The sequence below is a fragment of the Astatotilapia calliptera genome, chromosome 1 (genome assembly GCF_964374335.1).
Source record: "Astatotilapia calliptera chromosome 1, fAstCal68.1, whole genome shotgun sequence".
Taxonomy (NCBI): domain Eukaryota; kingdom Metazoa; phylum Chordata; class Actinopteri; order Cichliformes; family Cichlidae; genus Astatotilapia; species Astatotilapia calliptera.
In genome coordinates, this window is record NC_137422.1 from 8160187 (window position 1) to 8178052 (window position 17866).

At 42.2% G+C, this 17866-nt stretch overlaps 2 protein-coding genes across 2 annotated transcripts in view; both read left to right on the plus strand.

Moving 5' to 3' along the window:
* Positions 1-8987, plus strand: part of prmt3 (protein arginine methyltransferase 3) — a 65295-nt gene extending 56308 nt beyond the window's left edge. Inside the window, exon 16 of the mRNA XM_026177820.2 lies at positions 8764-8987. Coding sequence (XP_026033605.1) covers positions 8764-8873 — 110 coding nt within the window. The 3' untranslated portion in view covers positions 8874-8987. The remainder of the gene's footprint in view (positions 1-8763) is intronic.
* A 5325-nt stretch (positions 8988-14312) lies between these two features.
* Positions 14313-17789, plus strand: LOC145430161 (uncharacterized). Its single transcript, XM_080304687.1, has 3 exons — positions 14313-15235; positions 16941-17091; positions 17565-17789. Exons 1-3 carry the CDS (start codon positions 14783-14785, stop codon positions 17768-17770), a joined length of 810 nt encoding a protein of 269 aa, XP_080160813.1. The 5' UTR covers positions 14313-14782; the 3' UTR covers positions 17771-17789.
* Positions 17790-17866: the final 77 nt, after the last annotated feature.

The following is a 17866-nucleotide window of genomic DNA, read 5'->3' on the forward strand; positions in this document are numbered from 1 at the left end:
GCTGCTAGTGTTGCATTCAAAAATGGTATTCCCGTCACAGTATATCAGTTTATATACAGTGGTGTGAAAAAGTATTTGCCCCTTCCTAATTTCCTGTTTTTTTGTATGTTTGTCACACTAAATACCAGACAAAGATAACACAAGTAAACACAAAATGCAGTTTCTAAATGAAGGTGTGTTATAATATAAACTAAGTGTGGTATATCACATCTTGGGACAGCTGAGTTTAATTTCTCTAGCCACACCCACACCTGATTACTGCCACACCTGTTCTTAATCAAGAAATCGCTTAAGTAGGACCTGCCTGACAAAGTGAAGTAGACCAAAAGATCCTCAAAAGCCCGACAACATACCAAGGAAATTCAGGAAAAAATGAACAACAAAATAAATGAGATATCTTAGCTTGGAAAAGGTTATAAAGCTGTTTCTAAAGCCGTGGGACTCCAGCCTACCACATTGAGAGCCATTATCCACAAATGGCAAAAACATGGAACTTTACCGGGGTGGCTGGCCAGCCAAAATTCACCCAAGAGCACAGCAACAATTCACCCAAGGGGTCATAAAATATCCCAGAAAACATCCAGAGAACTGCAGGCCTCACTTAAGGTTAAGGTCAGTGTTCATGTCTCTACCATAAGAAAGAGACTGGGCAAAAGTGGCCTGCATGGCAGAGTACCAAGACAAAACCACTGCTGAGCAAAAGGAATGTAATGGCTTGTCTCAGTTTTGGCAAAAAACATGTTCATGATCCCCAAGACTCCCCAATATTCTGTCGACTGACAAGACAAAAGTTTAATTTTTTGGAAGGTGTGTGTCCCATTACATCTGACGTAAAAGTATCACAGCATTCCAGAAAAGGAACATCATACCAACAGAAAATATGGTGGTCATATAATGGTTTGGGGCTGTTTCGCTGCCTCAGGACGTTGAAGACTTGCTGTGGTAAATGGAACTGTGAATTTTGCTGTCACCAAAACATCCTTAAGGAAAATATTTGGCCATCTGTTTGTGACCTCAAGCGGATTTGAGTTCTGCAACAGGAAAATGATCTAAAACACACCAGCAAGTCCACCTCTGACTAGGCCACTCCAAAGTCTTCATTTGTTTTTCTTAAACCATCAAAATCCTGATCTAAATCCGATTGAGATGCTGCGGCACGACCTTAAGAAAGGTGGTTCATGCTCGAAAACCTTCCACCGTGGCTGAATTACAACAATTCTGCAAACATGAGTGGGCCAAAATTCCTCCACAGCCATGTAAAAGGTTCATTGTCAGTTATCGCAAACGCTTGTTTGCAGTTGTTGCTGCGAAGGTTGGCCCAAACAGTTATTAGGTTTATGGGGGAAATCGCCTTTTCACACAGGGCCGTGTAGGTTTGGATTTTTTCCCCTTTAATAATAAACACTTTCATTTGGAAAAAACATTTTGTGTTTACTTGTGTTATCTTTGTCTAGTATTTAAATTTGTTTGACAATATGAAACATTTAGATGTGAAAAACATAAAAAAGAAAGGGAAATCAGGAGGGGGGTAAACACTTTTTCACACCACTGTAATACATAATGTCTGGATGATTTCACATTTATTACTGCTGTAAACTCTTTCTCTCTATGTTATCATAATGGGAATCATGGATATGTCTGCTGAAGTGGGAATGGATGAGCTTTGAGACTGGCTGTCCACTCAGTGGCCAGATATCAGACTTAGTCTGCTGTAATAAATGACCTGTGTGGGGACAGAGCCGCTTGATGTCCAGCTACTCCTAGCCGTGCTCAGCCTGCGAGGCCAGCACCCAGGGTGATAAGAATGTCAAAACTTCTGATGCTGCACAGACGCTATCACGGGCTTTGCATTATCCTAGGGAAGATAAATGCATCAGAGAGAGAGCAGAGAAGAATAGTATGCTAAAACAGAACAGAACTAGGAAGCTGCACAGTGATACCAAGAAGCATTATGCACCAGATTTTTTCACATAATAGTGCATGACATGGTCATGTGAAAAAGAATAGTGTGAAAAACACAAAGTTCAACCCACGATTTAGTAGTCTGTGGAACCTTTAGCAGTAATAATTTTAAGTTTTACTTTTCTGTTTAATTTTGTCAGTCTAATACATTGTTGAGCAATGCTGACCACACTTTTTTTTACAGTGTTTTCTCATTTCATTGATGTTTGTTGTCATTAATTTATGTACAGCTCTCTTACAGACCTACTACAGCATTTCAATTATGTTACAGTTAGCATTTTGACTGGGCCACCTTGATTTTGTTTTTTCCTTCTTCAGCCAGAGATTTGTTGCTATGCTAAAGATCATAGTCCTGTTGCAGCAAGGCTGTAGCTCTCAGACAGATGGCCTGACATTAGACTGAAAAATATCTTAATCAGGGGGAGTTCATGGTAGGTGCAATCACTCCATGTTAACCAGATCCTGTGGCTACAAAACAAGCCCAAATCATCACCCCTCCTCTATCGTGCTTAACAGTTTGTATGAAATGTTTGTGGTGATATGCTCTGCTCTTTTTTTAGAGAGAAGAGATTTTGTCCTGTAGTATACACTGCAAGGCATATAACACCGCAGATCATTTTTACCATCTGAAGCAGTGCCATCCTTTAGAGCATGCACAATGCTAGACTTTACTGTCCCATCCCTCTCCTTATGCCAAAAAATGAAGAGCGACAGCGATAATATGAATGCATCAGCCTATTTTTTGGTAAAAGACATGTTGGTAATAAGAATAGTCAAAAATTAGGTCTAAGGTCCATCTCAGGTGAAATCTCAGGGCACAAAGTGAAATTCATCAGAAATGGTCCACCAGAGAGTGACCTCAGACTAGCAATATGATCATGAACAGGAGATCATTTAAATCAGGTCAAGTTTTTTTTTGAGGCAGAATTCTGTTTATTTCAAGTTCAAAGATTTAAGGAGCACCAAAACTGTTCTATGGGCTTATGACAAAACAGGGCTTCATTATTATTATTATTAGTAGTAGTAGTATTATTATTTGTGTGCATTTTTGTAGATTTCTAGATTTCAGGAAACTAAAGAGCCGATTTCCTTTAAATATGCGGTGTACATTAATGCTTATTATCATGTGTGTTATCATGTTTTCGGGACCTCCAATAAACAACTATCCTGTACACAACCGGTGAACACCAAAAATGTAAAAAACCTCATGTGCCAATGGCCAGTCTGTTCACAGACTGGCCATTGGCAGTCTGAGCATATTAATGTCAGAAAATCAAACAGTAACATCTACAAGCTGACAGTTATAGTTTTTGCTAATTTGGGTTAAAAAAATTACAATTTAAAACGAAACAGCAGATTTGAATATAAGTCTGGAAGGCAGCTGGCTGGTGGTGTGTCTAGGTATACTCCTCTTTTGCATGTGCTGCCATCAGCTTCTGGCTCTGGTAATCCTTCATAGGATGTTACCTTTCCTGTAGAAACTTCTGAGCTCTGGTTATTTTTGGAGTGTAATGGATATGACTACCTCTAGAGGCCACTAGACCTCAGTTTGTAGACTTAAACTTGTTCATTCCTCCCACCTCTACACATGTTCTGTCTCACTCTGGTCTTCTTTGATCAGTGCCTATTTTACCTAATCCTGCATTATCTAGAAGGCATAATGTCATGTTGCACCATTAAACACACAGACACAGATGTGTTTGTAGCCTGAGCTTTTTCAGCCTAGAAGATTCTGCCTCAAATTGGACAGATTAAGTCCATAAAGATCCATCAGTTTGTGCATGCGTCTCAAGCTTGAACCGAGCAGTGCAAGCAGAAAAAGTTAAATGGAAGAATAAAATGAAGGGAGAAGCAGGTTATTGATGTGCTTCCTCTACCCCAGCACCCTAACGGTCTCCAGCCTCCTCCAGGGGCTGTAAACCAGAAATGGAGTTTTTAACAGCATTCACCGGCTGCCTGCTAGGCTCCCATGGTGTACTTTTACAACACCCATATACACACATTCTTCTTTACACACTGAAATGCACAATTGTTTTTGCATAGTTCTGTACTAAACTTCCCCTTAGCTGTAAGAGAAAACTTTCTAAAGTCACCTTGAAGATGATAAAAGTCTCTGTTACACACACACACACACACACACAATGGCCTCTCCTCTCGGGTTATGACTGAGAAGCACTTTTAGCTCTGATTGGCCGAAGTAAGGGCTGAGCATAAACAGCCAGTGGTTGTGTTTCATATTGGCTCAGGCTGTGGTGATTTATCGTGGCGGGACCAAATCTCATTTGATGTGTTTGTACGAGGTGCAGCAGTAATTAACTCTAAGGCCGCACTTCTGTGGGAGGCCCTTGCTCAAGAGAGAGTAGGCACGCAGCAGCCTGGAACAAAACATCGCTGCAAATCCTCCCGACTGGCAGCGTAATAAATTAAACAGAAAATCATTTGTCATGCTCTGGTGTGTTTGTGTAGCTCTAGTATTGAAGAGGAGGGTCTGTTTTTCACAGTTTTACCTGCTTAATGTTCACTGGAGAAAGGTCACATTTTCTTCTTTGCCTTTTTTTTGTTTCGGTCCAAGAAAGTACCTTGAGCTGAAGCAGTGCCCTGGTTACGTGCTCAGAGCTAGTCAGAGCAGCTAAAACATGGGCGTGCATCATCATCCAGGCTTTCATTGGTCAGTCAGGTAGTCTTTATTCCTGCCCCCATTTTCATGACTCACCTCGTGTGTCCTGAGTGGAACCGTAGCTCTTCCAAATATCCTCACCCCTCCCTCCCTGCCTCACCTCTCCAGGCACAGTTTAAACACCTCTTTACCTCCTCAACCCTCCCCCTCTATCCTGTTTGAACTCTGAGGGTCCTTGAGCTGTCGAGCAGCAGTGGCCGAGCTAAGCTTAAAGTTCTTCAGGGTTGTAATTCAACACATGGATCAGTTGTGAGTGCAGACCGGTGCTCGGGATATACAATCCATCATCTCTGCACCTCTGCCTCTTCGCTGTGCGCTGAACGAGACCTGAGAAGCAGAAAAGGATTAGATGAAAGCAGATTGGAGCATAAGGGAGTATGCCAGAGAATTGTGAGTGAAATGTCGCTATGAGCATCACATCAGTGTCAGGTGAAGTCAGCTGCTGTGGCTTGCCCTTTTGTATAAAAATATACATCAGGATGACAGAAGGATCCCCAGAAGCTTTAAGAGTGAACGTGCTTGAAATGAACTATTTTTAGCTCTGTTGTGTTGCTAAATTAACTGTGCGCGCGTCCCTCTTTATACTCTCTGCGACTTTCCCTCCTCTCCTTGTATTCCCTTTCTTTACACTTTTAGAAAAAGATTTTTAGAGGGAGATGGTGGTACTAGTTCTACAGGAGACTACAGGAGTGCTAAGTGAAATGTGAATGACAACAGTTTAAATGAATCACATATAACTCTGGTGTAATTTCATGGAGAAACGCTGCACTGGGCTGACATGGGCGCTTTCTGTGGGCCTGGTGGTGCTTAATGATACTGGCACGGTGATGTATGACATCGCAGTGAAAGCCCGACACCGTTCCCCGACTCATTTCCACACATGGTTAACTCTTTCTCCAAGGTTCTGAACGGCCAGTTTACTGAAAGCACGAGGCCCTCTTCCACTGGGAGTTTGCACTGACTGATTACAGCAGAGCTGCTTGCATACACCATGACTGAAAAGACACTCTGTCATGGGTTGTTTGTATGCTGCAATACACAGCTGACATTAGACGGACAGCTTAGAGAGCATGAGTCTTTGGTCACAAGACATTTTTATTTTCCTTTCAGTGCTGTTTTAACAAAAGGTTACCAAAGGTCAAGCAATTATTTCTTTGGCCTTTATCAACCTCTTATCAAGTGAAGTTTGACTGCAGCCTCCCAAAACCACCACACTCCATTACAAGACTACCAGTAAGGCAAAACCCAGTCCTCTAGAAACTTATGGCTTAGGTATATTCAGTTCCTAAAAAACAAGGATAAGGAAAGAGAGTTTGTTTCATAGCTATCATTGACTGATTTCTAATGGTTTTCTTTATCAGCTTTAGATTGTGGAAATTGTCTCATTTTATAAGTCAAATGCACAGAGACCAGACTTCAGCCTTTGTAGAGACACAGGAAAAGACAAACTAGGCATGTGTGTCAGTGACCTTTTCCTTCACGGTTGGGTAGTTTTGCTTCTATATTGTTGACCGATGACCAAGTTTATTAAGTTGGGGGTGGAGTCGAGGGCAGAATGGTGTCTTTCAGTTTATTACTATGGGATGTATCTTGTTTTCAGGTTTGCAACATTTCTGTGTATTGTCTTTTGTAGAAATCTTTTGGTAAAGTTTTATTAATTATAAAAAAACAAACTGGATGATTGGCATGAAAAAAGAACATTACAAAAGTTATTAACCAGTGTAGTAATTCAATTTTATTTTATTTTTATACCACCAAATCTAAATAACGGTTGCCTCAAGGCGCTTGATATTGTAAGGTAAAGAACCTACAATAATACAAAGAAGACAGAGAAAACCCGAGCAATCATATGTGACCCGCTATGAGTAAGTGCTACAGGCAACGGTGAGAAGGAAAAACTCCCTTTTAACAGGAAGAAATCTCCAGCAGATCCAGGCTCAGGGAGGAGCGGCCATCTGCTGCGACCGGTTGGGAGTGAGGGAAGGAAGATGTGCTATGGAAGAGAGCCAGAGATTAATAATAAATGATTAACTAACTAGTACAACTTTATTTCCTAAAAAGGTTGCGATGCTGTGTAAACCCTTTTTTTTCTGCCATTCACAAATTAGAAACAGATCAAGGGCAACAAAAGACTGGACGAGCTGCTGAAAAATACCTGTTGGAACATCTGAAAATTAATTTGGTTATTTGTTGATGATCTTTGGGTCCTTAAAGGAGCAGCTTTAATAAAACAATTGGTGCCTAGCTCAGCTACCATAGGGTGAGATGCGGGGTAAACCCTGGAGAGGCCACCAACCTGGTGCAGGGCTAACACAGAGAGACACTCACACCTATGGGCAATTTTAATATAGAAACATATGCTATCAACGCACAGTTAAAAAGAGAGCATTTCCAGTAGGATCAGTGTGCACTATTGCACATGGCATGGGTAACTTTACCATCTGTGAGTGCTGGTGTGTTAATGCTGAATGATATATGCAGGTCTTGGAACAGCATCACTCCCTTCAAGTGACTGCTTTGCTTATTTTAGTAAGACAGCACCAAACAATATTCTCCTCTAAGATTTCTTGTCATGTGTACTTTTGGTTTGGTTACTTGTTTTTAAATACTCTTTCTGAAAGTGATTCAGTAATAAGGTTGTAATAAACTAGAAAGTTTTCACCACTGTTCTCTCCCAACATAGCAGTGGCCCCCACTTTCCACACCCAAATATGGAATATTCTTATGTTCCATTACAATTTGTCACACAGTGGTTTTTGTTTTTGTAAAAGCCCCCACAGAGAAACGCCACGGCTGTTTGCCCTCCTTGTAGTGAAGTGACAGCCCCAGAGCACAGCACCAGCAGCAGATTCTGTGACAGCACCGTTGGCATGGAAACGAGTAAGACATGACAGCAGCGATGGCGGACAGTTTGCTGGAGAAAGCTCCACTGTCAGCATTTTCTCTCGTCGTCCTCCTCTAACCTCCAGCTATGTGGAGCGCGCAGCATGCGGAGAGGAGGCAGGCCGGGGATGGAGAGCGTGAGAGGATGCTTGTTTGCCATTTGGGTAAACATTCATTTACCTCCAGCAGTCAAACGTGAAGTTAATCAGAGTGATTATGCGTCATAATCAGCAGTGCCTTCTCACAGCCTCACCGATCACTCGTGCATCGCACTGTAGACGCGCTGCCTCCTTGCTGCCATCTGGGGATCGCGACACATCTGCATTCATACACGCACGCTCACAGACAATCTTGCTTATTAACATACATTAAACCACATTGCCTTTACACACATCATCATTTCTGTAAGCGACAGTGCGTTCAACTCATACTGCAAAGGCCTGAGCTCAGCAGCACTGTAGTGCTGCAAGGCATCAGGAAGACTTGTTTTTATGAGCAGTTACTCATTTCTGGTTTACTATGGACACACGGATTGATTTCAGTCTAATTGTTTTCTGTCTTTTGATTTATTCATTCATTTATTTATTTTTTATCAGTGCATGATATGTCCAGTTTTATTTCCCTGAAATTTCTACAAGGTGAATAAAAACAAAATCCACACACATCAGTAGTGCACTTGAGCAAATATGACATATGTAGCTGCATGTATACTTTATAGCATTTTGGTGTTTTGGTGTTTCTTTGTTGTTTGCTAACACTATAGAATGTAGAAAATACTGAAACACTGTCCCTCTTTTACAAAAAATGCTCTTTTTTTTCCTCTCAGTTTTGGTTCAGTGCTTTGGGACTTCCTGCCTTTGTTAGTAATCCTACCTGACTAGAATATATTAAGACAAACTGATGGTAAAAATCTTGTCTTTCTTTAAACTCTGAGTTTCATTTGCAGATTTTTACGTGGTTTTTGGCTGTAACTGTTTATATTTGATTTCTTTTAATTCATATTACTTCAAAACTGATGATTTACTGTAATGTGTCTTATTAACAGCCTTTATATTTTGAGCAAAGTTCTACTTCTTGTGGAAAGTTATCCCTCAGGGGTAGATTTCAGCTCACAGATGAGTTAATGATGACGCATCCCTTCAAAGAGAAAGAGGGAGAGACCCTCCAGTTAAATGTAATGTGACTTCAGTATAAAAAGGTGTACTGTACTCATATTTCGCTGTCTTTGATATTTTCTTTAGGGGAAGAGCTTCAGGGAAAGATCACTGTGCGCAAAAACAAGAAGGATCCACGCTCACTGTGGGTTACCTTTGAACTCCGAGACAGGAAGCAGACTTATAGCCTCCAATAAGGACAACCATCACATGGTCCTTGCCACGAGTAGTTCGAAAGAATTAATACCTTAAGTGTTTTAAATGTTGGTATTGTTCTTGGCTTTTGAAATAAAACATACTGTAATATGAGATTTCCTCCTTGTCAGTGTCTTTTTGTGCACATTCAGTGTAACTACACAAAAATGCACATTCAGCGTGACTGTGTTTATTTTTACACATACTGCCAAATGCATGCTGTTGAAATAGTAACTGCAAATGGTTAACAAAGGATCAAGGCTTCTTTGCTCTTTGTGCACTTAATTGTTTTATTTATTTAATTTTACCTTGATAAAATTGACATTTTCCCATTAGAGTAAAAAATGTTCATTTTCCACCTTTAATGTCCATCTTTTTTTTTTTCCCCTCACAGTTATAGCTTCAAGTCTGTCATACTGAAACAGGAGCCATCACACCAGCCACAGGTTCTGTGGACATTTAGCGCAGGTTTATCTGGGTTAGGTTTATGCCTGAATTTACTCTTCTCTCGGTTAGGATGAGTGTCACTGTCCCTGCTGCCAAGAATCAAGCCCGTAGCATCATATTACCACCAGGAACCATGTTTTACAGATAGCTATAGACACTTTTTGAGTTCATCACTGCATCAGACCTGTTGCCACAGATTTCCATTCCAGTTTTGGTGTAATTTGGTATACTTCAGCCTTTTCCCCTCCCTTTCTTAATGATGGCTTCTTGATGGCCATCCTTCCACTGAGACCATTTCTGATGAAGTTTTGGCCGCTTTGGCCTGAACATACCATTTAAAATTTGTTCTTTACTAAGTTGTCTGTTATTTGCGAACACAGCATTGGTTCATGCCTTAAGTTATCTTTGTCAATAAGTCAATAAAACGAATTACAAGTCTGAAGCCCAGAAATCAAGATGTAAAGAAAAAATGAGTGACTCAAAGTTGCTTGAGTTCTACCCAAAAGAGTTTTTAAGATTTATCTTATAATATAATTAGAATCTTTTTTTCCTGGGGTAATCTTGGGTAATCACTGTGCTTGTGGAAACCATCACAGTCATCTTGTAGTTCTACGGTGTTCCATAGACATCATGACTCAGTGTGCACAAGCAGTGTGAATGTTTGCTGCCTTTAAAATACATCTAGACTTTTATGTGTCACAGAGGGTCTCAAATCAAATTCAGTCAATGTTAATCAAGAAGCACAAAGTGGAGCACCAAAGGCAGAGCATATTTTTATAAAGAAAAGATTTCCATTGGGGATCATTAAGTAGAGGATATCAGCTGGCCAAACTCTTGTCTAAACCATTTAAAGTCAGTTCAGCAATCAGAGAGGCTGGATATTTTTCTGAAGCCACTATACATGCAACCTTGATGTCTGAAGATTGTTTAACAGTTAAAGACAGCGTCAGGTGCAACCTTAAGTCTTTCTCTTCAAATCCGCAATTTTACTAATTTCACTAATTCTTCAAATCATCACTCACATGCATCTCTGCCTCATCCAAAGGAGGCTGCTCTTTGTTACAGATTGTGTGCGCTTGCCAGGTATCCCTCCTTATTGTCCTACTTTGAGCTGTGTGATACCTCAGCAGGGGCATCATCCATCTTCCGTGAGTTTACTGGGACAATGCAAAAATGAATTTAAGCTTTAAAAAGGCTGACTGAAGCCTCTTTACATACTTCACCGAGCAGGTCTGCTTACAATTAACCCCCCCCCCCCCCCCCCCCCCCCCCCCCCCGAGAAAGAGGAGTCATCTGTGAGGGGAGCAGCGGACTCTGGGCCTGGCTCCCTGTCTTAATGATGATTTGACGGTCACATTTCTACCGCTTCCCTGTCGTCTCTGGCATTCTATTCCTACAGTGTGCTGTACAAGGTGACATCAAGCAGGGCGAATGCTTTTTTTGTGTACATGTTTTATTTTTTCTTGCAAAGTTGGATTCGTGGGATTTTGGTTGCGTGGAGTCAGCTCTTTAACTACGCTCCATTCAGTAGTTTCATTTTTGGCTGGACTGCGAGGGACCTGCATCTAGAGACTTTTACGGAAATCGTTCAGCATCATTCCCACATTTTCTGCGGTGTTGTTTCATAATAAACAAGCACTGATGTGTCCTTTGATAAAACTGACGAAAAAAAGAATTCACAAAGCTGGCACCGCCGTGATTAAAAGCCTTAAAAGAGCCTAATAACGCGCCTTTGTTCACAATTGATTATGTTTATTGTCTCACAGCCTGTGCCATTCGTTTTCTCCACATTATTCTGTAAAAAAATGACGCTCATTCTGAGAGGTAATCAATTTTGTAAATCTATTGCACTTAAACGCTCATTTACAAAGCAACATATTTATGACACATTCATTGCTTTGGGTTGGATCACTGTGTCTGAAATAATAATGAAAACGAACGTCAAACAGAAGGAGAAAACAATCCTGAAGCTCAAAGAATTTTCTTTACTTACAACGAAATAGCTCCTTAAATGAAACGAACCCAATTTATTTATAAACACCTTGGGGTCTTTGTCACTGGACGAACTTGAACTGCAGTGTGTGAAGGCTCTGTCAGGGCCGACTGATGAGGATGCTGATAATGGGAGTCGTGCGCCTCGGCATGACCCCCCCCCCCCCCCCCCCAGCTCACCCCCCTCCGCTGAATCACGGCTTCCCAGGCATTAGAATTGGTGCGGCTTCTTATCGCTCAGGCGACAGGGGGAGTGATCAATTAATTACAAGAGCTCACATAATTAACGAGCACGAGGAGACACTCGGCGAGAGGCAGTTCACATCCTCCGTTAGGATGCAGTCCGCTCAAAGTAATGAAAAAACACACACACATATATATGTGTGTGTGTGTATATATATATATATATATATATATATATATATATATATATATATATATATATATATATATATATATATATTGGTGCGCGTGTGCAAGTAGTGTAAACCACGCTGTTTCTAAAGAAAATACAACAAACCGGGGTCTTTTTGGCAGTGGGCGTGTATGTGCGCGCGCGTGTGTATGTGTGTCAGTCCGCGCGCACAGCGGTCTCTGGAAGAGGAGCAGAAATCAATTACAATTATTCTCTGTTGACAGTATAATTAAACTCAAGGCTGTGGCTAATACAGCCGCTCCAGACTCTTATCTGGAACGGACGGAGATTTACAAGCGCAAGCAGCCCGGCGTGCATAGCAAGCGAAAGGCCCCGAGTGAGACCCTCGCGTGTCCTGCTGGTACCACACCGATCACAGCGGGCGAGCAGAAACTGCCCCAAACTTCCCCAGCTGTCCAAAATACATAAATAAATTAATAACTTAAAAAGAAAAAGAATCAGGTCATTAAACGGACATTTAATGTACTAGTTTATTACAGCGGTTCAGATGACGTTTTTAAAAGCGCTCCGAGTGCTTAGAGAAGAAAAACGCCGTAACGACCAGTTCACAGTATAGCAAGTTAGTTTAAAACATAAATTATTATTTTCGTTTATTTATTTTATTGTTTTTAGAGGCTCTTTGAGATTTGTATCGCATGTTAGTGAACGCTACCTGGTTAAACAACGTACTTGACTGGCAGCGACGCACTAATTATTTTTCCGTTCACTGGGATTGACCTGACTTGACTTCACTCTTGTGAGCAAACTTATGTCTACGTTGCCGGAAAGGATCAAGAGGAGCCAGTTTGGCTTGTTTCCGACACAGTTTACCACCCGTCCCGTGGCCTTTGTTTTCATTTAAGCTCATAATTAACGCTCCATTCTTAAATCATCAGTTCACCAGTGGGGTTTTAGTTTGGGGGTAAAACACAACTCACGGGACACGTGTACAGCGAGATTCGGAGAATACGCAATGCAGTGTTTTAGACTGTACAGTATGCCCCCCTCCGCCTCTTTGGGGTGTCACTGCTTCCAGTGCAGGCTCCAGTGGTTGGCTCCGGCTCCCCTTAAAACACGTGACTTTAACTTAAAAAAAAAAACAGAAATCTTCTTGCGTAAGACTTTAACAAATGAGTAGCTTTGTCAAGACCTCGCCCACTTTTTTTTCTCTGTATTTGATCAGTTTCCTATTGGTGACGCACGAAGGAACGTATAGAGCCCAGAGCTTTGTGCGTAAAACCCGCCAAGTGGAAAAACTATTTATAGTTCAGGCCATTTTTAGCACATGGTGTATTCCACCCATACAACTTCTGAAAATGTGTGTGTGTGTGTCTAATTGTAATTGTTGAATGTGAATTTATGAGAATAACTATAAAGAACTCCCTCATCTTTGATTGTCAGCTTAAGGCACAGTCTTAGTTTCTTTTCTGTAAAATAAAGTATTTGATGTTGCTACGCTAATTGGAACTACTGGCTTATCCTGGCTCAGCACAATGCAAACATTACTTAGGCCTCGGTGCGCTCCAGTCTATTCAAATTCCCCCCAATAATTACCCAAACCTGGAAATCTTTATCCAGACAAGCCACGTGAGATCAAGTGGGACGCTCCCCTGCATGCGTGTAAACATCCCACACTTCCTTAGAGACAAGTGTATTAATCAGGTTTTGGAAGGCTCTGTCCGGCGCTCACGCATTCAACGTGCGTAACCAGACAATTCACGCACGCACACACGCGCCCCCGTCGTCTTGTTCTCCTGTTGTCCCTTTAAAAATCCGAATCCAAGGCCAATGATTTATCAAACTCCTATTATCAAGAAAATGTCACAGGAAGGGCACCTTGCTCTGCACTGACGCAAACCCCACTCTTTCCCACGGAGCTATAGAAAAGCTTTGCAGTTGGTACTTTGCGGAGCTACAACCAGTCCGCTTCTAGTCGTCTCCTCATCGGGTTTTTTTTCCCTTTACAGCTGTTTCCAGCCTGCTGGCAGAGCTCTGCAAAAAATGGTAAGTGTTCCAAACTAATTCGTGTAACTATTCTCCTGCAGTTTCATCTATCTATCCTCTGTCATCTGAGTGTATTCTCTTCTGTTTTTATGCTAATCTGGCACTTTTCTTGCAGGGGGGCACTGTTTAACGCTTTCAGGCGCTCGAGCTGTCCGTGGTGCTGAAATGCAGCTGTGGTTTCACACTGAAAAACTTTAACCGCCTTTTCTCTTCTGTGTCACCTAACCTTTTTATTTCTTTATTTCCGTTTTTAGAGAAAGATTTCAATGGGAAAGTTAACATTTGGTTGATCATGTCTATTTTTGTAACCTTTTTTTTCTCAATTTACTCGCTTTCTACAGACTTAAACGGAAGCCAGGTAGTTAGTCCCCCGCTAAAAACACAACTAAGAAAACAACAAACCGGTCAGTAATTTTTCTTTTCTTTTAAGGATTTATTCCTGTTGCCCCCCCCCCCCCCCCCCCCCCCCCCCAAAGTTACATTTCAGGGGAGTCATTTGTAATTCCACGCCCGTGGTCTGCTCACCGCTGGTAACGCCGGCGATCTTGCATGCCTGCGGGGAGAGCGAAGCCACCGAGAGACCCGCAGCAGCTTGTCTATTGCCCATAAAAATCAGTGGATGTGTGTGGCTGAATGACATGAGGGGGGAAATGGGGCGTAAAATTAAAGAATCTTGCAGAAAGCGAGAACCGGAGAAGCAAAAGCAACCCCCTCCCTCCAACAAGCACAAGAAGCACTTTCTCCACACACACACACACACACACACACACACACACACACACACACACACACACACACACACACACACACACACACACACACACACCGGCAGACATTGAGCTGAAACTATGGAGCGACCAGAGCCACAGCATACAACAGAAAAGGGAAAGAGCGTAATTTTTATTATGATTTTTTGTTTGTTTGTTTGTTTTTAGTCCCAGAGCAGCGATGGCCTGCAAACGCCTGCTGGTTTCATGGTTTCTGCCCTGCTTTTTCCTTTTATCTCGCTGATCTGTCGCTCCCATATTCCAGGATCTGTCTGACCACAGAGACATGGCCAAACAACCGGCCAGCGCTCCCACCGGCTACATCCCTGCGCAGCAGTCCGACGGAGCCGCGGGACTTACAGGAAACAAACCGGACAACACGGCAGCGTGCCCGCCGTCCACTCCTCGCCATCACCCGGCGCCTCAGCCGCCGCCTCCTTGTAACGAGCGCAACACTTTTTGTCCCGCGGAAAATAAACCGGGGGAACCGGACAGCAATAAAGAATACGGGACGTTTAAAAACACCCCGCCGGCCGTCCCCGGATCCGTTGCCGTTAATTCGGCCTTGAGGAAGGATTCCATCGGTTCGGCCCGCGGGGGGTCCGCCCAGTACGGCGACCCGCTCCGGGCCACCGCTGAGCAGAACAACACCGCAGGCAACTGGACGTCTATGAGCCAGACCACCATCATACTGGGAACAGATGGGAACACGTCTGTTCAGCCTGGAACCGTGGCGGGGGTAAGTCAGCTAAATGAACCGTTACCTTAACGGAGGGCGGCCGCTGTGGAGGCAGGTGCGGTGTGGATGTGTTTCCGCTCGTGGCTGATCGGAGAGCTGACTGGATTAACCTGCTGCCTCCAAACAGGGGGACAGTGCCACGCAGACCTTTAGTAATATCTCTGCTGTGAATAACAATCTGTGGAACTCTAAAAAAAATGTGGTAGCTACCCCAGGCATTGATTTGTGACGGACGTGTTAAGCTGTTCATTTGTAGCCCCAGAACTTCTGAGCTGAATCAGAGGATTCTTTAAAAGTGGATCTTAAGAGGGAACCGTCATTGTGAGGACAGACCGTGGGTTCGTTGTCGGGATGCTTAAACAGTATTGTCTGATACATAGTTCGTGGTCTTCATTTAGTTATTTTTCTTTCATGCACCGGTTCGGGAAAGCCTGTATTGGGAGTGAGAGTGGTTCATTCAGAGTATGCAAAGATTGTAAGCGCGCGGAACGCCCACAGGTGTAACAGACTATGGTGAACCTCTTCGCAGTGATACCGGGTTGAATCACGCATGTGTTGTAATTTGGGTGGACCCTGAGCTATTTGCTGTCCTTGATTTGCGCAGCGTCTGTTCTGATGCTCTGCAGCAGTCTGCGGTGTCTGATCAAAACTTTAAAAACCGCTTATGTCAGCTAAACATGAGGAAAACAAAGCGCGCGCACTGGGCTGTTTTGTTTATTCACGATTAGATCGCCCCTTTAGACATAAACCTATGGCTGTTTCCGGTGTTTTTTATTTTTCTTATTATTTTAGTTACAATTCTAAACTTGATTTGTGCTTGGTGGTGATAACATGGTTAATGAAAAAAAGAGAACTGAATCATACTCTCGCGGTATTCTCGGTGTTCCCTGCCCACACTTGGTATGGCCCAAAAGCCCAGGTGTTATCCGGCTGATAGACAGCGCTGTATTACAGGAGACTGCGGATTGTTTCCAATCCCCAGGAGGGCATCCCCCACCACCCCTACCATTTCACACGCTCACACTTACAGAAGCAGACACACAGACACATTCCCATGCAGCGCAATGTTTGTGAATCGGAATCTATATATTCAACACAGTCTATTTCCTGAATCTGATAAATGAGGTTCTGCTGTGTAAAAAAAAAAAAAAAAAGTTCTCCTGAATCGATCCTCAGGAAATGTTTTTAATCTCCGCATGAAATTCCACGAAGATTTTTTGTGTTTGGTGGAGGTAACGGCCCTTAAGCGTAGCAGAGGATGAGACGAGTTACGTGTGTAAGCTTTGAGAGCCGCTATGGAATTCTGATTGTCGTGTGTAAAACGGAACAAAATTAAAACATAACGAACACAGTGAACAAAATGTAGATGGCCCAAAAAAAGTGTTTTGGATCGGATTCGTCAACATTTTGTAAATAAAAATGTTCCAGATTTTCAGTCAGCATGATGAATGTGGAAAAAACGCGCTTTGATCAGTGAGCATGTAATATTATTGTCTGTAAAGGACAATTCCCACCAGAATGATGAGTTACTCTTTTTAATTATGTATTTATAATTTGTTTTTAAACTAGAGAATGCTTTTTGTTGATGGGAGATGAGTTAGCCTGAGTGCTTCTTCTTGTGGTTACACTTAGCTTAAAAAAAAAAAAGATTATTATTACTTTTTCAAAACATTTTAGAGACTCAGTCAGTGTTTTCCCCCCTCAGGTTAACGAAGATGATGACGAAGGGGGAGATGAGAATAAGGCCAGAGGAAACTGGTCTAATAAACTGGATTTTATTCTGTCCATGGTTGGCTATGCAGTGGGACTGGGAAACGTGTGGAGGTTTCCTTATCTTGCCTTCCAAAACGGGGGAGGTAAGACTTTATGTGTGTGTGTGTGTGTTTTAAATAATAAAATAAAAATTTCAGTCAAGGCCGGAATTAGCCCCATTCATTCCTTTATCCTGTTAGGCCTGTAAGCATGCGAATGCTAAGAGAACTATGTTGAAAATGAATTTAAAAAATAGGTTATAGTGCTGGGATTTCCTCTGGTGGTGCGCAGATATAATGTGCTTACATCGCAAGCAAAATCGACTCTCATTATTTTAACTGGCATTCTTGTCCTTGTTATAACTGCTTTATATAGGAGTTATTATCAAATAATATCCTTAAATGTTGCAGAAGTCATTAAAAGCTGCCGTATGTTTTCCCCATATGCCGAATGTTTTTTTTAGAAGCAGCCAAGTACACACTTCACGTTTGATGATTTTCACTTTATTCTATAGTTAGGTTCAGACTTTGGTGCTTCTGAAACTCCGCTCTGTAGCCTGGTCTTTAATTCCCCGCAGGAGCTTTTTTGATCCCCTACCTGACCATGCTGGGCATCGCTGGGATCCCAATCTTTTTGTTGGAGGTTTCCCTCGGCCAGTTTGCAAGCCAAGGGCCAGTGTCAGTGTGGAAATGCATCCCCGCTCTGCAAGGTAAACTGGCCCATCTCCTCATCTTTAAGAAATATAATTTTAAAAAAAGAAATAAAAAAGAAATAAACATATAAAACCCAAATAAAAAATAAATACATTTTATAATCACGAGTTCTCCACTTTCCTTAAGAGTAATTTATCTATTTCGTCTCATTTATTTATTTTAGGTT